Source organism: Sphaeramia orbicularis, chromosome 18 (genome assembly GCF_902148855.1).
Source record: "Sphaeramia orbicularis chromosome 18, fSphaOr1.1, whole genome shotgun sequence".
Lineage (NCBI taxonomy): Eukaryota > Metazoa > Chordata > Actinopteri > Kurtiformes > Apogonidae > Sphaeramia > Sphaeramia orbicularis.
In genome coordinates, this window is record NC_043974.1 from 39,379,711 (window position 1) to 39,406,294 (window position 26,584).

At 35.9% G+C, this 26,584-nt stretch overlaps 1 protein-coding gene across 1 annotated transcript; it reads right to left on the reverse strand.

The window, feature by feature from the left end:
• Positions 1-382: 382 nt before the first annotated feature.
• Positions 383-25,950, reverse strand: LOC115438353 (non-lysosomal glucosylceramidase-like). Its single transcript, XM_030161928.1, has 16 exons — positions 25,811-25,950; positions 25,692-25,708; positions 22,497-22,744; positions 20,954-21,193; positions 19,151-19,253; positions 15,283-15,436; positions 13,470-13,595; positions 13,205-13,389; positions 11,486-11,590; positions 11,272-11,379; positions 8,924-9,075; positions 6,870-6,976; positions 4,160-4,302; positions 2,389-2,504; positions 2,083-2,274; positions 383-866 (listed from the first exon to the last, which is right to left on the reverse strand). The coding sequence occupies exons 1-16, from the start codon at positions 25,948-25,950 to the stop codon at positions 609-611; spliced, it is 2,394 nt and encodes a 797-aa protein (XP_030017788.1). The 3' UTR covers positions 383-608.
• Between the last annotated feature and the right edge of the window lie 634 nt (positions 25,951-26,584).

The following is a 26,584-nucleotide window of genomic DNA, read 5'->3' on the forward strand; positions in this document are numbered from 1 at the left end:
AAGAAGAGTTTTAAAAGAAACATGTGGACGTACCAGGAAACCCAATCATTTTTTAATTTAGTACAGGATAGAGGGGTAATATATAATCCTACTATAACGGACGTTCTGTGTGCGATACGTGTCCCGATGTTGCAGCACAGGAGGGCGTACTGGTGCAATACAGCTGTTGCACCACAGGAGGGCGCTATCGTACAATGGCACCACGGGTACAATGCAGCTAGTAATAATAATAATGAATATATCTGTAAATCAACACGATATTTACGTTCATCGCCATGTTTATGGAATGACTTCTTGTGTCATCTGGCGATAATAAATAAACAAATCATCGCATTTGTGATTTAATGGAAAAATCGACATTACACACTTTTGTTTTTTCCACACTTAATAAATATCGGTAAAGTTTCGTGCAGACGTCCAATGGAAAAGCGACTAATGTTGTAAATCAGGAGCGTTTGCTCTTCAGACCCATCATCTGACAACATTATGATCTACAGGAGTTCTTCTCCAACCACCACAACTCTGTCAAACAACAGAAAATGTGGAAAAGTCTTCAGTCGATCAGATAAAGCAGCACAGGATAGACAGTCTGTCAGGTGGCTCCGGTCCTAGCTCTGGTCTTCTTTCTGAGCTTGTACTGCCTGGTCCTGGTCTGTGGTTCCAGTTGAAGCCAAAGTGGTCTGGTCCCTCTGTGAGGCGTTCAGGGCCAGCTGCATGGCCCAGATGCTCAGCGGCCTCATGTAGGCCAGAGAGCGGTAGATGCTCTTCTCACAGTAGGCCTCAGGAGTCTGGAAGGCCATGCCCAGCTGTTCCCACACAGTCCGGTAACAGCCTTCAGCCGTACGCAGGCCTTCGGTCAACATACCCTGAGGAGGACAACAGCAATACAGTCACAAACAAAATGATTAGACCATCAAAAGTCATCACAAACAATAGTTATGCAATCCAGTACTAACTCCTGTGTGTATCATGTGACTAAAACAGACAGAAAAGAAAACATGGAATGTCTAAAAGCACTGTTTTTGTCAGTACAATGCCATAGATATTGATGGAAAAACTGAAGTGATTTTGGTTATTATCAAGGAAACATGGAAAATGGATAGATATCAGCTCTGAAATTAAACTACTATGAGCTATTTTTGTTGTTATCATTATATTTGTCCAAACAAATGTACCTTTAGTTGTACCAGGCATTAAAATGAACAAGAAACTGAAGAAAAAAGGGTGGTCTAATAATTTTTTCCGCAACTGTACAGGGTGGGGAAGCAAAATTTACAATATTTTGAGGCAGGGATTGAAAGACAGTGTATGACCAATTAGTTTATTGAAAGTCATGAGAATTTATTTGCCACAAGAAAATGTACATAATAGAAAATGTTTTTATTCTATGTGTCCTCCTTCTTTCTCAATAACTGCCTTCACACGCTTCCTGAAACTTGCGCAAGTGTTCCTCAAATATTCGGGTGACAACTTCTCCCATTCTTCTTTAATAGTATCTTCCAGACTTTCTCGTAATAGTTTTGCTCATAGTCATTCTCTTCTTTCCATTATAAACAGTCTTTATGGACACTCCAACTATTTTTGAAATCTCCTTTGGTGTGACGAGTGCATTCAGCAAATCACACACTCTTTGACGTTTGCTTTCCTGATTACTCATATGGGCAAAAGTTTCTGAAAAGGTATGGATAATAGTGTTAGGTATGATTATGACATCAATATATGTTTGGTTTCAAAACAGTTGACGTAGTGCCTGCTGAGAAAAAACAACTAAATGTTCATTGTAAATTTTGCTTCCCCACCCTGTACATGTGTCACCATAATTTACAACTAAACCACCACAAATTAAGGGGAAAAAAAGGGTAACTATTCTCTGAGACTCAAATGAAGTTGCAAGTTGAAGAGAAAAACAAACAAACCCCCCCCCAAAAAAAAACATAAAAATTGGAATATGGTTCATTTATAAACTAATTAGATGCATAACCCTTACTGAGACACAAACATCCCAAAGCTCACTGGGCTTCATGAGTACAGAGTCGGACTGAACTGAACATGTGTGTATGCAGGCTGCACATGTAGACCAACCTCATGGATCATAGTCGCTGCCAGCCCATACACGACTCCGATCCAGACCTCATCAGACTGGACACTGGAGCGGTCCGGTACTCCTTCAGGACGCATCCCATTGACCGCTCCCATGTGACCTCCGGCAAAACTCATCACATTCAGTTCATACACGGACTTCAGCGCACTGCGGATCTTCTCCTGTGGAAAAGCCTTAGAGGACACAGAGCATGCTCAGACCACACTGCACAGGTTTGTCCTTCTGTAAATTCAACCCACTTAGTTTATAACTTTGGTTGCTGGTTAAAAACAGTAGTTGTGTCTGACCTTGAATTCTCCGTCTCCTAAGCCGGAGGCCCTCAGGAACCAATGTCCAGCACACTGGTCAGACATAACGCTGTTCGACAGGTCCCTCCCACTGCTGTCATAGTTGTAATACTTGCCTAAACACAACGGGGAAAGTACAAAAACAAAGGCATTTCAAGGCTGAAGCTACTGTGTGGAAGTCATCAGGTGAATATATAAACTACAGGCAGTAACCAAGATGTGTCCCAGTGTATTTATGTCCTTATAGTTTAGAAACATCAACATTTCCTTCAAGTTTCATGGGAGATTTTTCTTCCTCAGTGAGATGTAGAAAGTAGATTGTTAGTTGTGGTAGAAAATTACTGTTTACAGTCAGAGCATGAAAAATATTTTAAAAATTTAGAGGCAGAACATTTAATCATAATAATGGATAAAAAAACAAAATCAGTGTTGAGAGAAATTAAGAAAAAACAACCAAAAATTTGGAAGAAAAGCTCAATTTAATTCATTTTAAAGAAAACCAATGAAATGCCATAATCTTTATCACAATATAAAACTGTATTATGACATTAGTTGTTATCGTTTTGTATCCCAGACCCGTTAGTAAAGAAACAACTGAATTCAAGGTGTCTCAATACTTTTGTCCATATTGTGTTGTTTCTGTTTCAAGATGAAGTGATTTTTGAAGAAATACAGATCAAGCTCTGAATTCTATTTACCAACTTTCTTTTACAGGTGCGGGAAACTGTCAAACCTCAGTCCTATCCTCAGTACCATGAATCTGTAAGTCTTTCTGTGGTTACTCACCTGAATCTCCTGCATTATGGTGAACAATTTCGAAGTGCCATCCACCAGAAACAGTCCATATGTTTACAAATGAGCCGGGAGGTCACTCGGGCATCTTTGGAATTTTGTCGCGACGAGTATTGTGGAAAACGAAGGCTCGCGCAGCCGCCTTACAGCGGCAGCTGGAACAGACATGATCGGAAACGGCAGGAGCTCTCTTCCTTCTGTGCATATTCCTCCAGCCGTTTCCACGTGTTTGTTTCATCCATATAATACCATATGGTCGCACTGCCACTGCCAGGTGGCTGCGCCAACCTCCGTTTCCCACAATGCACATCGCGACAAAATTCCAAAGTTGCCTGAGTGACGTCCTGGGTCGGTTTGTAAACACATGGTTTGTTTCTGGTGGATGGCACCTCGAAGCTGTTCAACGTAATGCAAGAGATTCAGGTGAGTAATGACAGACAGACTGACAGATTCATGACACTGAGGATATGACTGAGGTTTGACAGATCTGATGAAAAATTGGTCATGAAAGTCTCCCGCACCTTTAACATTTGCAGCTGTTACCTGATGATTTTGCACATTTATAACAATCCCAACATGCAAAAAAAAAATGCTGTAGCAAATGAATTAACCCTTAACAGTTCAAAACTGTTTTCCCCATGTAGCAGAACATGGTAAATTATGTGTCAGCCATTTTTCATTTCGCTATGTCCCTAACCCTAACATGCTTCACAAGAGGAAAAGATCATCTTCGTGATGGCATGTGAAGGCAACATTAGTCCCCATTTTCCACATAAATGAGTCTGTATAAGTTTTTAAACTTTTTTTTTTTTAAATCTTTGTTTTATTGACCTAAAACAGCATCTACATGTGGACAAGACACAAGAGAAGACAAGAGAGAAAAAAAAAAATCTTTGTTTTGGTCGTGACGCTCTGAGCATATGTGGGAATAGTCAAATAGAGTGTGTGTGGACATCCACAGTGAACACAAACTTCTTACCGTTCCACAACAGTTTGTCGAATGCAGTGCTGCCTTTGTCCAGTGTGCTTCTGTAGAGCTGGTACATCTCCTTATTGTCCAACAGGATGGCCATCTTACACATCACACACAGCGACGCCAGCCACAGCCCACCACAATAAGCACTGCAGAAATACAAAAAGGAATAAAAAAAAGAGTGACAATGATGATCATTTGGATTACATAGACCTAGAAGTAAAAATCAGATCACATTCATGAGAACAGGACCAAAAGAAGAAAAAACAAAACAAAAAAACAAACCCAGTGCCTCTGGCCACAGCAGTCACCTGCACTCAAGCATAAAACCACATCCCAGGACGAAATGTACAAATAAAGAAGCCAGTGTCAACACAAGAAAACATTTGCTAAGGCCTATTTAGCTTTAATACAGCACATTATGAACCCTACTGGTACAAAAAAACTTCCATCTATCTATAAATCTATCCAGAAACCGCAGCTAGGTGGTTTGGAATTTTCACCCATTAACAAAGAAGCTTTAAAATGTGTAATAAAACTCACATTACAGAGTTTCACAATATTATTCTGTTAGCGTCTGCCTGTAAATGTCTTCAGCTCCTCTTTTCGACCTTGGTTGTTTTACACTGTGTTCTGTTTCAGCTTTAACAGACATAACCACATGGTCAATAAGACTTTTTCATGGTCTTTTCGCCGTTACTACAGCCTCTAACACTGCAGATAAGCGCCACAGTGATAAACACGTCTCACTTTTTTCCATTTCCTTTTTTCTTTTCCTTTTTGAAAGCCACTCAACCTGAAGGTAGAAAATCTCACACAGATACTTGTGTCGTTGTCAGCTCCACTGGACTCATCCTAGTTTAACCCGTAAAGACCCAGTGCTCCTTTTGTGGCAGTTCCCAAAGTAATTTTTCTTTCTAGGGATTTATCATCATTTATTATAATATTATCTTCTGTATTTAGCATTTTTTCAGTGAAAATCTGGTATTTTCCTATATTTAATTTATTGATCATGTAGATGTTCATTAAAGCTCATATTAAAGTTAAGGTCATTATGTCAGAAACTGCAGAAAAAGTGACTATTTCAGTTAAATCTATCATTAACTGACCATAAACCCAGAGTGTCCATCCACTGTTATTGATCCAACTCCATGGGTTTTACTGGTGAATCAATGTTGTAGAAGATGACGGTGTTTCCACGGTAACTATGGAGCCTCTGAACGTCCAAATGGGTCATATTTGATGACCATGAAAAGATGAAAAACTGTATTTTACCTGAATTACTTCACCATATTGATGCACCTTATGTAGTTTTATTACACTTACCTGTCAAATCACTTTAACCCTTTCATGCATGAATTATGAGAACCTTAATCAAAATATTTTCCTCAGTGTTTTTATTCCTCTTTAGGCATGAAAAAACAATGCAATTGAAAATTTTGTTCTGAAAAATAAATAAATTAATTAAATTAAAATAATGTTTAAAAAAATTTTAAAAATACATAAAAAAAACAATAATGAAAAAAAATTCTTATGAACCTATTTTTCATGAAGTTGCAAAAATGTCCATTCAGCTGGACACCATATGTTTAATTTTAGATGCACAGAAACATGTATTTACTAATAAATTGTGTGAAAACTATGGTGTGGCTTGTGATTATGCTCAGGAGAGATCTACATAATGTTACCAATTCATGCCAGAAAAGATATGTAGTGTATTAAAACTTTAATAAAGATATGTGTAAAAAAACAAAACAACAACGAAAAGAACAACAAAATCCATGTATACAAGAGAACAGCTGTAGAATAGCTGTCCGCTGTAGTGACCAGTGTGCATGAAAGGGTTAAATTAGAGCTGCAACCGATTAATCGATTAGGTGCTTGAAGAGAATGCAAAAATTCACGATTCGATTAATCAACTCGAATTAATTGAAGGGAAACATATTCTATTGCAGTTTTCCTGAATTGAAGCTTCTTTGTGCGTCACAATAAGCGTCCGTGTGAAACACAACAGTGGAACCAATGTTTAACAGCAGAGAAATGAAGGAAACAAAGCTTTGATTCAGGAGAATTGTGGTTGAATGATTTTTTTTGGATCAGTTTGAAGCGATTAATCGGTTGCAGCTCTACTTTAAATCACTGTTTTCACTTTAAATCACTGTGCCCTGAAATGTGTCAATACTGTACACTGACTATACATTTAGTTTTCTACAGATTTTTGAATTAGAAGTGTTTGGTTTACAGTATTACACAGGAAGTTTTTTAGACTAAGTTTTTTAGCATGTTTTCTGAGAGTATATACTAACCTTAATGTCAGTGTTAATCTGGTTACTAACCTTATGCTGTATGCAAAGATCCTGAATACTTACATTTCCCTTGGTATTAATAAAATATCTATCTATCTATCTATCTATCTATCTATCTATCTATCTATCTATCTATCTATCTATCTATCTATCTATCTATCTATCTATGTTCAGAAGTTATTCAACAGTTGACATCAGTAGATGATTTTGGTTGCCAGTGGCTGTTTGGGTCTTTATGGGTTAATCAAAACAAATCCATAATTCCTAATATGATGTAAAATTAAATGGGGAATTGTAATTATATTTAAATATATCTGGATATTTTTGCATTCTTCTGCAATAATCAGTAGACTTCATGGACACTATAATATAAATTACATTTTTCCACCGTGTCATTCTTCCACCCTCACCTTGGTCCAGTCACTGTCCATCCATCATAAGTCTGGTCTGCATATCCAGAGTTCTCAATGAGTCCGTCTCCATCCAGGTCGAACTTCATCTCCGACTCCATCACCGCCTGCCAAACCGAGAACCACAGAGATGAACCGAACATGTTTGTGACAGTGCAACCCAAACAGCAGATATCTTATATTATATTTAACCCATGAAGACCCAAACATCCACTGGTGACCGAAAGCATCTACTGACCTAAACTGTTTAATACTTGTTTATCCACTAATCCTATCAATACATGTAAATAATTTGTGTAAAATACAGTTTGTCATCTTTTCATGGTCATCAGATGTGACCCATTTGGACGTTCAGAGGCTCCGTAGTTACCGTGGAAACACCGCAATCATCTACAACATTGATTCACCAGTAAAACCCATGGAGTTGGATCAATAACAGTGGATAGACACACGTGGTTTATGTTCATTTAATGATATATTTTACTGAAACAATCACTTTTTCTGCAGTTTCTGACATAATGACCCTTAACTTTAATCTGATCTTTAAAGAACATCTACATGATCAATAAATTAAATATAGGAAAATACATCCTTTGCACTGAAAAAAAAAAAAAAATGCAAAATGCAGCGAATAATATTATAATAAATAGTGATAAATCACTTAAGAAAAATTAAATATAGAAAAAAATATATTTTGGAACAGCTATAAAAGTAGCACTGGGTCTTTATGGGTTAAGGCTGGACAGGATCTACAATGTACCGCATGTATCACAACTCTTCATAGAATTTTTTTTTTATGATGGCGGCATATTAAGACATCCCTCTTAAGAGTTAGTGGTTCATCTTAAATAGATCAAGAATGAAGGTAAATCTGGATTATAGTGAGCCTTAGATCACAGATTATTGTAGTGTTTGTGTTGCATAAATACTACTACTACTACTAATAATAATAAAAATAATAATAATGATACTACTACTACTACTACTACTACTACTAATAATAATAATAATAATAATAATAATAATGATACTACTACTACTACTACTACTACTAATAATAATAATAATAGTAATAGTAATAATGACACTACTAATAGTACTACTACTACTAATAATAATAATAATGATACTACTACTACTACTGCTAATAATAATAATAATAATAATGATACTACTACTACTAATAATAATAATAATGATAATGGTACTACTACTACTACTGCTAATAATAATAATAATAATAATGATACTACTACTACTACTATTATTATTATTATTATTATTATTATTATTATTATTAATAATAATAATAATAATAATAATAATAATAATAATAATAATAATGATACTACTACTACTACTACTAATAATAATAATAATAATAATGATAATGGTACTACTACTACTACTGCTAATAATAATAATAATAATAATGATACTACTACTACTACTACTACTATTATTATTATTATTATTATTATTATTATTATTATTATTATTATTATTATTAATAATAATAATAATAATAATAATAATAATAATAATAATAATAATAATAATGATACTACTACTACTACTACTGCTAATAATAATAATAATAATAATAATGATACTACTACTACTACTACTACTACTACTACTATTATTATTATTATTATTATTATTACTAATAATAATAATAATAATAATAATAATAATAATAATAATGATACTACTACTACTACTACTACTACTACTACTAATAATAATAATAATGCAATGTCAGTTAGGCTTACAAAGGAAAATGTAAACCACTTTAGAAAATATATCACCACATATATTGTGCTTCTGCCTAAATATTTTGAGAATTTTTGGCAATATCACTCAATCAATCAATCAATCAAATTTCATTTATATAGCACCAAATCATAACAAAAGTTATCTCGTGCCACTTTACATATAGTTGGTCAAAACCAGACTCTCGAGCCAATTTCCAGAAACCCAGCAGAATCCTGCAGCCCTAATGACTCAGCCCATATCTTTTCCATATCAGATACAAATACGTCCTCAGTTACCTGGCAGATTGGCCACATGTCCTGTAAATACTGCCTGTCCTGTGTGAGATGGAAGTCTCTGTAAACCTGCAGGACAAACTTGAGGTTCAGGTCCTTCCAGTCTGCAGTGTCATGGATGAGGTAGGCATTGACCCTCTGCCACGGCTCATCATCTGGGGACAGGGTTATCGTACACAACCACAGTTAGAATAATGTCAGGATTCATCAGTCATGCCCAAGAGCATTACTGTGTGATGACAACATAACATGTTTTCAATCTGCAATTATCTGTCTCAAGCAACTTTACAAATCGAATCCTATGTTGCATTAAACAGAAATGTTCTATTACGCTGTCGCTACGAGGAAAATAGTAAGCAACCACAAGGTGTAAGGTGTCTGGTTTCTGTATTCATCATATGACTATATTGCGAAACAACCACTTGTATATGCTTTAAATACAGTCACTCATTACGTAGCTAAATTCCGACCAAATTCCTAAATAAAACTGAGCGTATTTCTAAAACATCATGCTATACAAACAACTACAAAAAAACATATCCTATAAAAGACAAATAATAAGGACACATGGCTGGGCACAGAATACCCTCTTCACTAAAACATCCTCGGTAATTTGCTTCCACAACAGCAGGTGGCGCCATCAGTCAGTAAAAATAAATACATAAATAAAAAGCTAGCGTTCTGCCAAAATCAACTCTGCCAAATAATGCAAATTTATTCACAGACATTTTCAGGGTCATTAGCACGTGGCTGGTTTAATTCCATTTGTCAGTATGAATAATTAAATAAATATAAGGTTCAAATAAATTCTTACGAAATATTTGCACTTTTCTGTTTTGTTTTGTAAATACAATCTAGTATAAGATGCCAATGAAATACATAAAAAGCCACATTCTCTGAACTGAATACACATTTCAGCAGAAGCCAAGAATGTTTTCAAAAAGAACAGAATCTTTTAGATTTTAAAACACAACTTGAACTTTGCTAACTGGAAGGGTTAGCTGCTGTTAGCTTGTTGGCTAAAACAGTGTTTCTCAAAAAGTGGGGCGGGCCCCCCACTTTTTGCTTTTTGCTTCGCTTTGCTTTTTGCTTCGCTTGCCAGGGGGGGCATGGAATCATTCCTAGGTGTTTATTTTTTCTTCAGGTTAGCACATGAAACAGGTGGAACTAATGTTTTAGCGTTGGAGCATTCTGGACTCATTTTAGGGTTTAGGTTTGGAGAATGGACAAGGATTGGACTGGAAAAGAAAAATGTGCAGTGTTTCTGTTTTTGCACAGTTTGTACAGTTTGCACTTCGATGTTCTCAGATGTGCAACGTAAACAGGCTCATTGCAGCCTCTGATATTGTTAAAATGTTCATCTTTGTTACCAAAATGTGTTTGTTGTTCTAAAAAAAAAAATTACCTTATTGTCATAGTTTTAAGATAATTACACATTTCCTATTTTTATTTTGAAAAATAATGTCTCAGGGAGCAGTCTTGCTGAGTTCATTTGCATTGTTCAATCAAAATTCTACGTTATTTTTAATTTGCACAACAAATTATTCAAGAAAAGCAAACAGTATTTTTATGATATTGATGTTTCTTTCAATAAAAGTAATAATTGCACCACAGGTACAATGTTGTTGGGGTTGAGGGGGGCTTGGAGATTTTTCGTGCTCCAAAGGGGGGCCCGACAGAAAAAGACTGAGAACCACTGAGCTAAAACCAGTAACAGTTTATAGTAATAATTTGCTTGAGTAGCTGATTTTCATTGGATAAAAATGTGACACATCTGTTCTTTTCTATAGTGCTTTTCAAGGCACCCAAAGCACTTTACATTATTGATCCATTATTCATTCGTTCTCACATAGCTGTACTTTAGTAGCACATGCGTATTAATATTTTATTCTGAAGCCTTTGCACAGTCTGACTTTTTCTTAATACTCTGTATGATATATATATATATATATATATTTTTTTTTTTTTTTTCTATACAGTCCCTTTTGCATTAAGTGGTTTTCTGCTAAATTGAACTGAGCTGCTAAACTGATTTTCATTGTTTCTGTGACTTATAAAAATCTATTCTATCCAGTTGCCCTGGGGCAGGCTGAGAATTTGCGCCAAACAGCCCCTCCCACCACCATCAAACATTCATATGTATTTTTACACCAGTGAGAGTGATACTGGAGGCACGGTGGGTGAAGTGTCTTGCCCACATGACTAGGACAGACTGGGATTCGAACCACCAACCCTTCAGTTATTGGATGACCCGCTCTACCCCCTGAGCCCTGGCTACCCCCCTCCAGTGTTTTTTATCCTTTTAGTTTTGGCACAAACGTTCTCCTTCCTGTACTCAGATAGCCTCGTACCTGGGTCTCCTATGTCATGAGGGACCACATTTCTGGTCTTGACAGGAGAACACCGCCCACTCATCAGATGGAGCCGTTCTGTTGGGTCCTGTTGAACCACACTGCCAGCTGATAAGAGATTAATGGCATTAAACCTGGGCTGGACATGTTTCACAATATACATTAAACATCTTGCTCTTTAATAAAACACCAAGGTAAGGAACACACCACTCACCGATATCATATTGCACACTCAAGGCTAGTTTGGGCCACAGCATGATCAGTGCAAAGGAAGCGTAGAAGTGCACGTCGTATGTGTTATACATTCTGTACTCCTGACCTACAAATAAATACCAAAAATAAGGAAAAGTGAATGAAACCTGCTAGCACTGTACCGCAGAGCAATTCGTTTTTTCTCTCTCTGTGTTCTAAACTATGCTCTATAATGTTCTGTATTATTCTGTAACATTCTGTAATGTTCTGTATTGTTCTGTAACGTTCTGTATTGTTCCGTATTGTTCCATATTGTTATGTATTGTTCAGTATTGCTCTGTAATGTTCTGTATTGTTTTGTATTGTTCTGTAATGTTTTGTATTGTTCTGTATTGTTCTGTAATGTTCTGTAACATTCTGTAATGTTCTGTATTGATCTGTATTGTTCTGTAACATTCTGTAATGTTCTGTAATGTTCTGTATTGATCTGTATTGTTCTGTAATGTTCTGTATTGATCTGTATTGATCTGTATTGATCTGTATTGTTCTGTATTGTTCTGTAATGTTCTGTATTATTCTGTAACATTCTGTAATGTTCTGTATTATTCTGTAACATTCTGTATTGTTCCGTATTGTTCCATATTGTTATGTATTGTTCAGTATTGCTCTGTAATGTTTTGTATTGTTCTGTAATGTTCCGTATTGTTCTGTATTTTTCCATATTGTTCTGTAATGTTCCATATTGTTCAGTATTGCTCTGTAATGTTCTGTATTATTCTGTAACATTCTGTATTGTTCTGTAATGTTCTGTATTGATCTGTATTGATCTGTATTGTTCTGTAACATTCTGTAATGTTCTGTAATGTTCTGTATTGATCTGTATTGTTCTGTAATGTTCTGTATTGATCTGTATTGATCTGTATTGTTCTGTATTGTTCTGTATTGTTCTGTAATGTTCTGTATTATTCTGTAACATTCTGTATTGTTCCGTATTGTTCCATATTGTTATGTATTGTTCAGTATTGCTCTGTAATGTTCTGTATTGTTCTGTAACGTTCTGTATTGTTCCGTATTGTTCCATATTGTTATGTATTGTTATGTATTGTTCAGTATTGCTCTATAATGTTCTGTATTGTTTTGTATTGTTCTGTAATGTTCTGTATTGTTTTGTATTGTTCTGTAATGTTCCATATTGTTCAGTATTGCTCTGTAATGTTCTGTAACATTCTGTATTGTTCTGTATTGTTCTGTATTGATCTGTATTGTTCTGTAATGTTCTGTATTGATCTGTATTGATCTGTATTGTTCTGTAACATTCTGTAATGTTCTGTAATGTTCTGTATTGATCTGTATTGTTCTGTAATGTTCTGTATTGATCTGTCTTGATCTGTATTGTTCTGTATTGTTCTGTAATGTTCTGTAATGTTCTGTAATGTTCTGTATTATTCTGTAACATTCTGTAATGTTCTGTAATGTTCTGTATTCTTTTGTATTATTCTGTAACATTCTGTAATGTTCTGTATTGATCTGTAATGTTCTGTCTTGTTCTGTATTGGTGTAGTGAGATGCTGTGTGGTGTGAGGGGTTGGAATTTTAAAAGCGATGCTTCTTCCACCTCCTTTTCAAACCGTGTGTTTATCAGTCGGTGCAGCTGTCATCTGTTAAGTGTTAAACTGTGGTAGCAGGTTGGAAATGAACATGTGAATGAATGAATGAATGTTTTGATAAAGCTAACGCCTACCTTCCAGGTAGGCGAAGCGTCCGTACTCCTTAATAACAGCAGGCTGAGCTGGAAGCCCCCCGTTCTCAGACCGCAGACCACCGCTCACGTCAGCGTCCTCTGGGAGCTCCGTCCACACTGTGCCTCCATCCACGATAAAGTACAGCTCATTGAACAGAGCGGACTTATACCAGGAAGGAAGAGAACTGCGACACATGACAACATTATTTAAAAAAACTGGACTTAGACGATCCAGCTGATAGAAACAGTGATGCTCCTGTGGTACCTGTCCTGCAGTATGGGTCTCTGCCACTCCTCAATGCTCTTCTCCCACTGTCTGTAATGTGTTAGAGCGTAGTGGCTGAGTGCCGGCGATGCAGCTCCTCTGGCCCCAAAGTAACGAGTGTACCTCCTACAAACAGACATTCATGCAGGTGTAAAGTGTGCAGCCATCCTTTCTGAATATGACTCTTTTTCTTTTTTTTGTGTGTATTATTATTTTTTGCTTCCTTGAATTTTCATTTCTATATTATGTTGTGCAAAGAAGTCAATTAGTAGCAATCAGGAAGCTTGTACCATTTCCATATTTGAAATAAATCAATAAAAAAAAAATAAAAAAAATTCATGTTATCATCACAAACGAGAAACTTATCGTGTTAGAACTACAAAATTTTCTGACAGTGTTTAATTTATCTTGTGATGTCATTTCAGATCCACTGGTACAGACACAGTTAACACACCAAGAAGCTGAAGAGACATGCACTATATGGACAAAAGTATTTGGACATGTTGAATTCAGGTGTTTCTTTTCTAACAGGGGTCTGGGATACAAAACAATAATGACACATATCGTTATATAGTTTTATATTGTGATAAACATCATTTAATTGCATTGGTTAGTTTTGTTTAAATTGTTATCTTTGCTTCCAAAATGACTCAGAGATGTTTTAATTTAATTTCTCTCAACACTGATTCACTCACATCTCACTTAAGAAGAAATCTGTCATTAAACTTTAAGGAAATATTGATGTTTCTAAACTATATGGACATAAGTATTGGGACACATCATGTCTACAGCTGTAAGATGTCCTGTTTGATTTGAGATATAAACATCAATATTTCCTTCAAGTTCAATAGGAGATTTTAATTCCTAAGTGAGATATGAAGACAGTAGATGTTGGTTGTGCTAGAAAATTATTATTTGCAGTCAGAGCATGAAAAATATTTTACAAATCTAGAGATGGAATGCTTAAAATCATAGTCATGGATTAAAAAAAATAAATGTTGAGAGAAATTAAGTAAAAATCATATCTGAGGCATTTTGGGAAAAAAAAGACAACAATTTAAACAAAACTTACAAATGTAATGATATTTATCCCAATATAAAACTATATTATGACATTCATCATTATTGTTTTGTATCCCAGACCTCTGTTAGAAAAGAAACACCTGAATTCAACGTGTCCCAATACTTTTGTCTATATAGTGCAGGGGTGGCCAACCCAGGTCCTGCATGTTTTAGATGTATCCCTCTTCCAACACACCTGATTCAAATGATAAGCCTATCATCAAGCTCTGCAGAAGCCTGATAATGACCGTCAGGTGTGCTGGAAGAGAGAAACATCTAAAACATGCAGGGTAGTGGCTCTCAAGGACCATGAGTTATTTGTGTTTAAATGGGCAGGTTCTGCATGTAATGCAAGTGGACACGATGGGTTATGTGCGAAACCTGGAATGAGACTGAGATTCATGAAAAACCTGCATGTCTGGGTTAGAAAAACCACTAGGATCGTCAAATTTAACATAGTGTCTTTATTTATAGTCTATATAAGACCATTTCCAGCCATGTTTTCAGATCAAATGCACTGACACCTAGGCAGGTTTTCATGTCCCAATTTTGCCAAATATTTTACTAAAAATTCATTAATTTTGGGATGGCTCAGAGCAAGAGTGTAATTTTTTTGTATTTATCTGAGGTCATCATTAGGTACATCCTGGGGGGAATTATGTCTAGATTTCTCTTTTATTATTGGGTCTAAAAAAGCTCAAAGTTCCAGGTACCAAACTGAACCCAGTTTCATAGAAGCACCCACATATACCTGATGTGTTCTCGCTCCCTGGAGCCAAAGGTGATTTTGGGCATGTCCCAGGCCAGGCAGAACTCCAACATGTTGTGACTCTGAGCTGGTACTGTACAACCCACTGCCAGCGCTGCTGCCACCTTATCTCCTTTAGCCGTTGGTGGACTGGAGCCTGAAGATGCAAAACAGGAAGAATGCTGTGACACAATAACTGACAAAGGTAACAAACAGCACACGAGCACAGTCCTACAAGGGGCCATACAAGACATAGTCCAATCTATGTCTCACACCTTCATATATGTTGTCCTGAATATGATTTATTTGTTTTTTTAATCTCACATTCATGTGTTAACACGTACACATTAAAGTTGCGGTGCTTGATAAGTTTTTTTAGCATCACTGGGAAAAAAAAATAAATAAATCAATGATTTCCTTTCAGCGTATTGTAATTCAAGTGAACTGAAAGGAAACAGAACTTCAGTGTCTTTTCCTTCCTTGTATTCGGGCTGTAGAAAGTCTAGTCTGCGATGCAGGTTTTTGTCTAATCACAGGTGTTTGCAGACAAGGTAGGCGGGTTCAATACATGTTTGTTCTGATGCCTTCAGGCCGGCGTTACCACACACCTCAGAGGAAAACCTTTTATTCCTTCAGCTATCACACTTTTAAACTCTGACAGCAGCCATTTTAGTCATTTTATATGAGATTTTTTTTATGTTAGCAGAACCAATAGGGTCTTTTAGTCTGCATTGGTATTTATTAATTATTTATTGCTGATTATTTAACCCTTTCATGCATACTAGTCACTACAGCGGACAGCTATTCTACAGCTGTTCTCTTGTATATTCATGGGGTTTGTTGTTTTAGTTGCAGATCAGCCAACACAGTGGACGCTTATGCATCACCCAACACACTGCAGTTCATACTATTACTCTAACTTAGCTGGTCTTGATAAACAGTAATATGTTTTAGTGTAAATCAATTGCTAGTTGTTATTAGACTGTAATTAACAGTTTTCTTACTCAAAATGTTTTTTTTTTTTTTTTTTTGCATATTATCTCCATGAAGTGAGTAATAACTAGTATTAGAGTATGTTAAAATGTGAGGAAAAAAAAAATCAGATTAGCTGCATGAAAAATGTTTTTATTTCATGGTTTTCACACACTATATCACTTTCTCATGATGGGTTTTAAATATATGTTTCTTTGCCTCAAAAATTAAACACATGGTGTGTAGCTGAGTGGACATTTTTGTAACTCCACAAAAAATAGGTTCATAAAAAAAATTCAATCCAATTGTTTTTTTTTTTTTTTTCCACACCTAAAGACGAATAAAACACACTCAGGAAAAAAATCTCAACTAAGGTTCTCATAATTCATGCATGAAAGGGTTAATGCATGTATTCATAGTTGCTTTCAGTGATCATGTATTTGTGCACTGATTTATTAATGTTTGTCACATTGCACTTTGGATGTGGGCTGATGTCTGGTCAGCTGCAAATGAATTGTTCGTATGGGATAAATAAAGTTTTCTGAATCTGAATCTGACAGCTGTACTGACCCATTGCTGAAGAGAATCATCCAGATGTGACCTGGACATCTTTCTACTGCTCTACTACATGTGTCAGTACAGAAGCTCGGAAAAGTGGCTTCACAGCTTGAACCAGTGTCAGGTTCATCAACATTCATATCATGTTTTAGATTTGAACTGAGAGGCGAGAGCTGCAGACAAAGAGTTGAGTTTTTAAATTCTGAGGAAATGTCTTTTTCCTCATGATATCAACTCCTGTAGCTTTAATACATGGATGTAAGAAGGAAATGTGTGTTAAGATGAGAATGGTGGTTTGAGCACATCGTTTTGTTGTCTTCCTTTGCTCATTATGAATAAAAACAAAGCAGCACAGAGGACTGAGCAAATCATTACAATTCACTCTTTTTTTTCCTTTTAAATCTGACTATTTTTCAGTTTTTCGCCGCAATTTGGTCCCATTGGTTTGATTAGGTTTAGAAAAAAATCACGCCTTTGTTTAAAATAGTAATCAATAACATCCCATCAGCCATTGAAAATTCATCAGAAAATGTGAGGAAAAAAATGTGCAGATTTTGATGCTGAGGCCAAATGGCATTTCCTGTGACTGTGCTTCCTTTTTTCATTCTTACATGCACAAGATAGGAGTGGTTGATGACAACACTACGCTTCTTGGTAACAGGCAAGCTACCAACCACAAATACTGAGAAAACTGTGTGTGGCTGTTTTTTTTAGATCTAAAAGCAGCCACTGCAGATTTGACAAGCCTGAGTCAAGTCGACTCCTGAGAAGGATGATTCTCTCCGCAGTGACCAAAAGTGAATTAGCTTCATCATTTTTTTTACTTTTTTTGCACATTTATGGTAGTTTTTATCCCTCTGGTATCCCGTCCACCAAGGCCCTTACTAAGCACTAAGTGTGCCTTTTTTGCACACTTGTGGAATAATGTCAAAAAATTTTACATACAATTTGTTTTTAATTCTTTACACTTTTTTCTATTTCATCAACTTGAGCCGTAAATAAAAATAACAAATACTCAATAATTGTCATGTTTTTTACCCTTTAAAGGCCGTGTTTGTAATGTAAACAAACCATTTTTTTGGATGCAAAAAACACAAAATATTAATTTTTTTCAATATACTACACAAAAGTGATCACATACTATTTTAGTTTTGCAGCCTGGCATATGTCAATGATTAAGAGTAACATTGGTTAATTTGCATAATTATTTTTGGCGCTAGGTCAAATGTTCAAAATACTAGCATCTGTCACCAAGTGTGCGTAAAATGCACAACTATAAATCAAACTATAAAATATTTTATATTGATTTATTTTTCTGCTCTAATTTGATTTTATTTTGTAAATCAAGGTCAGCCCTAATCATCATACATATCAAATGGAAGAAATAGTGCGTTTTATGCACACTTGGGAGACAGATGCTAGTCTTGTAATTTTCTTTGTTTACAGTGTGCAAATTTTAGTTGGTGGCCAGAATTTTAAAGATCATATAAAAATGAACAACTTTTGAATTCTAACCTTATTTAAATTGTGAAAATAATATGAAGTTTTTTAAAACGAAGTGCGAAGTGTGCCTAAAAGGCGCACCCGGATACCAGAGGGTTAATCTACCCTATTTACTTTTTACATATTTTATTTAATATTTTATGCTTTTATCTTCTATGCTACAAAATCGAGACCTGAGTAACTATATCTCGTTCTATCATGTATCACTGATTGAGTGACAGTAAGTCTGAGTCTGAGTGAATTTGTTTTGTTGCAAAGCTTTGGTTTGAACTACAGTCGCGGGAATAATTATTAGACCATCGAAAGTCATCCATAACAATGACTAAATCTCTTAACTCTATTCGTTTACTTAAAATATACATCATTTTTCAAGTTTCCTGGAAAATAACCGATTTGGACATAAGAGGTTTCTGCCTGACAGTGACGATCTACATGTACAGTCGTGGAAAAAATTATTACACCATCAAAACTCATCAAAAACAATGGTTATGCAATCAAGTACCAACTCCTGTGTGTATCATGTGACTAAAACAGACAGAAAAGAAAACATGGAATGCCTAAAAGCACTATTATGCCATAGATATTGATGGAAGAACTAAGTGATTTTGGTTATTATCTAGAAAACTATGGAAAATGGATAGATATCAGCTCTGAAATTAAACTACTATGAGCTATTTTAGTTGTTATCATTATATTTGTCCAAACAAATGTACCTTTAGTTGTACCAGGCATTAAAATGAACAAGAAACTGAAGAAAACAAGGGGTGGTCTAATATTTTTTTCCGTGACTGTACGGGACATTTCCTCATCTTTGTCCATTCTCTTTAGTAGCACCGACCTGTAGGAGAGTCCAGCCGTCCATCTGTGATCAGGTCATTCCACAGGGCGCTGCAGGTCCCCTTTGGACTGAAGGCCGTCTGGTGACTCACCTCCCTGTCAGCCTGGTCAAAGCACATGCATTTATGGCTCATATATACCTGATAGCTTCGATTTTACAGTCTAGTCAGTTACAATAAATCTACTTGTAGAGACAAAGACTTAATTTCCTGCACATTTTCCAACACAACCCTTTTTGATCAGAATCAGAATCAGAATACTTTATTAATCCAAGAGGGAAATTATTGGGTGTTACAGTCGCTCCATTCAAGTATAATAAAAAGTAGCAGGAAAGAATTATCGATATCACAGAAAAATAAAAATATATACATATGTATAAAGCTCTAAATATACAAACATATATATATAGCTCTGAATCAGTGGTGTAGTCCAGGGTATATGGCGTATCTGAACCAAATTGCCCATTTTTTCTCCTAGGATGGTGAAGCCATGACCCGCCCTACTCTGCCTCTAATTGGCTAGTACTTCATTCACTGATTAGATTGGTTAACTTTAGGCATGAGGACCGATGAGCCAATCAGAGGCAAAGTAGGGCGGGTCATGCAGAGGAAAACATTGCTAACTAGTGCTGACCACCTGTGGAACCTGATTGGCCACCTCAGGTGCCAGTGCCATCCCAGTTGATTGACAGGTCACTGCATGTCTTGTTGAAAGATGTGTGATTATTGGAAATGCAAATGAGAAAGGCAGAATAAACTTCTTTCAAATGAGTGACACATATCGAGAGAACCTACTTTCATGAATACATAATTCTGAGGTAAGTTTTGAGGTGGTTTCAGAATGAGTCACTGCTTTAAACTACTGCACGTATGACTGCACATTTAGAGGAGAAGAGATGTTGTCACCAATAGTTAAACTGTGCGAGTAGGCTAACATTATGAAAGGCTAATGTTATGAAAGACTAATGTTATGAAAGGCTAATGTTACCCTATGTTTGCCTCATGTTGAATACATTTCCATTCACGCAGGCTTCTTGTGTGACCAGTAATACCTACAAACTGCTCCTGATCAAGTCATGATAATTTTATAATAGTGAGCAAATACTACTGATGGATTTTTGGGTAAATTAAATAGAGTAGTCTTATTGTCACTGTTTCTAAAACAGAGCATTTTTCTGGACTACAAAAAAAGGCAAAAATTGAGAGTATACCCACTTCTTCAGGGACCATTACACCACTGCTCTGAACATATATATACCAAATATACATATTAAAACACTATTAAGACACAAAATTAGAACAGCAATTTGTGCAATATGCCCTTGACAATATATTATCAATATGATAATTCAAGAAATATACTGTACATAAGGGTCAAAACACAGTAATGTCCCGTCAGAGAGCGAACTTTAGTTGATTGCTATTCCAACATTTATTTCAAAATAAAGTAGTTCCTTGTTTTGGATAATCCCTTATGGTTCAACTAAAGCAGAAATGAATTTAAAGTAAAAATGTGGGTCATTTAGCAACTCTAATCTGTCAAATTGTCTATAAAATGTCCCGTCAGAGAGATTTCGAATATGTTTTGACCCATAATAAGTGTGCAAAACTATTGTTGTGTGTAATTATAATTATGTGGTTATAAGGTGGAGTTGAACAGTGTGATGGCCACAGGCAGGTGCATTTGGTGGAATCAGTCTCTCAGTGAACGTGCTCCTATAACTGAGCAGTACGTGGTGGAGTAGGTGCATGGAGTTATCATATATTGTTTTGATTTTGGACAACAGATGCCACTAAAATCATACCTTTTCACGAGCAGCGATGCACAGAGTGTAAGGGTTCACCGCCGGACAGTGGTGCAGTAAAACCCCCGACACCGCATCCCCATCCTTCTCCAGGTGAAACGGTTCGTTCCAGTGTCCTCCGCTCTTGTCGTCTTTATGCCCTGACCCGTTGACCATGGTGAACATGATGGACACTTCCAGATCATAGTCATTCTTATTCTCTATGTCCCATAGAAATACTGCCACTGGGAGACTCGAGTCCTGCGGTCAAAACATGTCAACATGGATTTACCATCTGAAATGTTTACTCAAACACACAGAATCAGCTTTCCCCAAACTTAAATCTATCAACAGTCATGGAAAAAAGTATAAGACCACCCCTTGTTTTCTTCAGTTTCTTGTTCATTTTAATTCCTGGTACAACTAAAGGTACATTTGTTTGGACAAATATAATGATAAACAACAAAATAGCTCATAGTAGTTTAATTTCAGAGCTGATATCTATCCATTTTCCATGGTTTTCTTGATAATAACCAAAATCCCTTCAGTTCTTCCATCAGTATCTATGGCATTGAACTGACAAAAACAGTGCTTTTAGGCATTCCATGTTTTCTTTTCTGTCTGTTTTAGTCACATGATACACACAGGAGTTGGTACTTGATTGCATAACCATTGTTTCTGATGACTTTTGATGGTGTAATCATTTTTACTATGACTATCTATCTACCTACCTACCTACCGACCTACCTCGTAAGTCCATTTTTTTGGTCATAAAATGATTCTATTGGTCAGTCTTCACATTGGCCTGATGATTTTAAAAATATTTAACCAATGAAAAGTGTTGAAAAAGGCTTATGACTACATCTCTTAACTCCATTCATTTGCTTAGAATGTACATCATTTTTCCAGTTTACTGAAAAAAAAAACAATTTGGACCTAAGAGGTTTCTGCCTGACAGCGATGATATACATGTACAGTTGTGGAAAAAATGATTAGACCATCAAAAGTCATCAAAAACAATGGTTATGCAATCCAGTACTAACTCCTGTGTGTATCATGTGACTAAAACAGACAGAAAAGAAAACATGGAATGTCTAAAAGCACTGTTTTTGTCAGTACAATGCCATAGATATTGATGGAAGAACTGAAGTGATTTTGGTTATTATCTAGAAAACCATGGAAAATGGATAGATATCAGCTCTGAAATTAAACTACTATGAGCTATTTTTGTTGTTATTGTTATATTTGTCCAAACAAATGTACCTTTAGTTATACCAGGCATTAAAATGAACAAGAAATTGAAGAAAACTAGGGTGGTCTAATAATTTTTACCGCGACTGTATATGGTCAAATCCTCAGGCTTGCAGAATTAAAATGAAAATAATTTTGTTATGACTAAAAAGGTCAAACACACAGTTCCGGAAAAACTGAACCTGAACCCCACTGACAACCTCAAACACATACCCATAAATATTCAGACTAATGCCTTCTTAATGTCTGAGTAGACCTGTAAACAGTAGAACCCTGTCTACTAGAGTGCCCAAACCCAGAGGTGCTGGATTACCTGGTAGTCATGGGGGATGACGGGGGAAACCTGCCTGCAGGTCAGAGTGACATCCTGTCCCGGCAGGTGGTAGACGGTCCAGGCGCGGGGGTACAGAGCGTGGTAGAAGGCGTACTCTCCGCAGTAGCCCCAGTTCCAGCCTTGTAACGTAGGAGGACGCTCTACAGATAACACCTGCTGGTAAACTGTCTGTCCAGCTCGACGCAAACACACTGTGAACTGAACCAGAACAGAACCATCAACACATCCTCATTTCACTAATGTGCAATAATGTACAAAATGGGAACTATGTGCAATAAGTCAACCATGGCCGAGAGGGCTGTATAGTTGGCTAGAGAGTCAGCTTGTGACTGAAGAGTTGCTGGTTCGATTCCACGGACTGGCAGGAAAAGTGGTTGGCTGATGTGCCCTTGAGCAAAGCACTCAACCCCCCCATTTGCTACCCAGGCGCCTGATATGGCAAACCCGCTGCTCTTAGTGTGGTGTGTTCCTGCATTTTTTAATGATGGATTAAAAGCAGAAGTTAAATTTCGGTGTGTGGTGCATGTACTGTATACTGACATTTAACTAATCTAAATAATCCTCTGTTCGTACAATAACAAGGCAACATTTATTCAAACACAAATGCACCATTTTTATAGACTCATACATATACACAGTGTTAACATTGTTAATATTCATAGATATACAGACTTAATCCTGTAAATATTAGTAATATTGCCACTGTTGTGTCTATTCAAATTTTATGTCTATTTTTATTTTATTCTCCTTTTAGTTCTATTCTTATTTTACTGTTGTTACATTTTATATCCTATTTTCTTATTTTACTTTTTAGTGTTTTTGTTTTTTTTTGTCATTTCACATTTGCTCTATTGTTAATTTTTTTACATTGATTTTTATTAATATTTTTGCACTGACTGGACGAGCACTCCAAATTTCATTATACATACAATGATAATCAAGGCTATTCTATTCTATCTATTCTGGTAACGGTTTTCAAAGAATTTATGGACTGACTGTCTCTGGGGTGCTTTGCATTCAAGTTAAAGTATAGTGGCTTTGTGATTACAATGCATTCCTCATTACAGAACTGCAGAAACAGATGTGAAACATATTGTATTGTATTGTATTATATTATATTATATTATATTATATTGGCAAATGGACATGAAGGTGAAAGTAAGTGTGAAACAGAGGTGCAACTTAAGCCACATGGACCTGGTTTAGGAATAAACAGTGCAAAGACCACAGCACTGTCCCACATAAGGCTGAAAAAGGCTGAGTTGCACCAACAAAACCTGATTGCATCAAGAGTCAGTCTTCAATTATGTTGCAAACAAATTTTAAAACTAAATATATTCAACAGTGTCGCCTTAACTGTAATTTTTGAAATAGTCTACAGCTAAACTCCAATCCAGTGTTATTATTTCCCTGCTTTATTTGGAAAAGATTGAGCAAACTGATCATTTCCATAAAGAAAATTAGGACAGACCCATCCAACTGAGTTTTATAATGCCAGAGAATTTCTTTCCAAACACTGGTTCAACAAAAAACTGTTGTATGTCTGAACAGAAAGGCTGCAACAACTGTCAAATATGGCTAAACCGTCTGACAGTTGGTGTAAGGAATGCTCTGTTTTCCTTATCTTGTCCTTTTATGTCTTCTCCTTTTCCTCTTAACCTTTTAACTAGTTAGTGAACTGTCACATCGAGTTTCTGAAAAATTCACTTCCTACAAGAGCTAAATACTCAACAAAATACACTAATGTTGTGTTTGTACGAATAAGTAATATTATTTTATCATAATTACTACTTATTTCAATTGTGTTGTGATGTCTTGTGACAGTTTGTCACTCAGACAGACAAGTGTCAATCTAAAAAGTACATTTTCTACTGATTTGTGCTTCTTAAATTTGTCATTTTTATGTCAAAATGTTCCAAAGGTATGTGCCTTGTGGAACACAAATCCAATATGAACTCTGGCTGACTTTGAAATTTGTAAATCACTGTGTGCTTGGGTCCACCCCCCTTAGCCCTATTAATTTAAATTAATATGAACTCAAACCGATACTAATTGATGTGAATTGTTATAAATATTTAATTGTTTAACCCATTTTTGCACTGTGGCTGCTCCCACCACAATAACACTAACATATTAGACTATTGGTATGATTACTATATATTGTTGTGTTGCTATTATCATTATCTTTATTATAAGAATTATTATTTTCCCTCTCACTTTCATTCACTCTCTCTTTCCCCTTTTCCTTATCGTCCCTAATCAATCTATACTGTTTAATTACTTTATGTTTATTATCTTTTTATTGTAATATGACGGTGTCATTGTTGTTTGTCATTATCTTGTTGTTATTGATTTTTATTTGTTTATTTGTTGTTGTTTTGCTCATATTCAGATTTCCTTATTGTCATTCAGACATTACGTCTGAGATGCACTGCAGAACAAAATTACGATGCATTTGACCACGATAAAAACTATTAGATAAAACACCATAAGAATGAAAAGATTTTTTAAAAACTATAAATATGTAAATATATAAGTGCAATATGTACATGCAAAATGTATGTGCAAAACAGTCTTAATAGATAAATAAATAAATAAATGTAAAGAGTGTGGCTGAGGTCTGCTCAGCATATCGCACAAGAAAGTGTGAGAGTTATTTATATGTTTTTCGGGGTCGTTAAAGTCAGAGGTTTCTTACTTTCTGTCCACTGTGTCTTCTTAACTGTATCACTAATAAAAAAATAAAATACATTTGTAAATCACATAAAATTCTCCTGTTGGAATAAGTGGGACAAGATCTGCTGCTAAACTCATAAAAGTGTAAACCGGATGACACTGAAACATAAATAATTGTCTTGTCACATGTATGTAACAGAGCCTGAGTGTTGAGTAAATGATAAACTTGAATGAGTTTAGTGCAGATCAGTGACTCCATCCAACAGTTTAAACTCTGACTAGGTGTGCTGCTGGAATCATTACTGGACTGTGTTTGCTACGGTTCCACTAATTCCCCTTATATTTTAACATTTCCCGTTATTCTTAATGGTATTATTATTACTGAAATTTATGCAGTTTCTTTCTAATGCCGTCAATAAGTCTTAAGGTTTTATTGTTTTGTGAATTACCTTGTTATCGCCTCCATTTCTTGTTTATCAGTTCTGTTGTAAACCTGACCTCTAGCCCAGTTTCCTCTGAGGTTATAAAAAATGATGGAATATAGTAACATGAAAGCAACTATACACACAATAATTAAACAGTTACTAGTTTTTGGACCTTTTCCATAGTCTGCATACCTGTTGGCTGGGACTGTCTTGTAGTGGTACATGCCAGGGTTCAGCTGCCACCTGCAGAACCCCCCTCCAACCCCTGGTGATGGTTCCTCCTCCGATTCCACCAAGTGGAGCACCTTAGTGTCGACAACAAGGAGCAACATTAAAGAAGTGATTCTGCTTTTTTTTAAATGGAATTATGCTTTTTAGAACATTTCCCTGTGGTCTACATAAACTGTAAATGCTCTGCTTGGGTCTGAATTCTTCATTAATTCAACTCCACAGGTCCAACTTCAACCCTATTTCTGAGTAATGACACCAGAAAGGTGGTTTTCAGCGCTGGCCCTTTAAATGCAAATGAACCACTTCATGCCCCACCCCTTCCAGGTTGTTGGCTGTGCTGCTCTGTCCCGTTCAGCCGCTTGTGTTCATTAATACAACCAACAACTGAACGTTTTAGGTAATCAGCTCAAAGTTTGGACATATTTTCAGTTTTACAGCAACCGCTGCTGCTGACAAACAATTACGGTGTACTCGGAGAAATGTTAGTCGGAAGTCTTGACCTTATATGTGGGTGCTTCTATGAAACTGGTCCTAAAAACAGGACATGGGGCTAAAAATTCAAACCAGATGTAGACTAATGTTTGAAGCAAGTTTGGAAGCACTTTGGGTCTAGTTTGATTGATTTATTGATTTGATTTAGTGATTTATTCTGAACATGCAATGAAATTTAACATATATGTGAACAAGCAAAACATGCATAATAATACAAATATCAACAATCATAACAATCTTAGG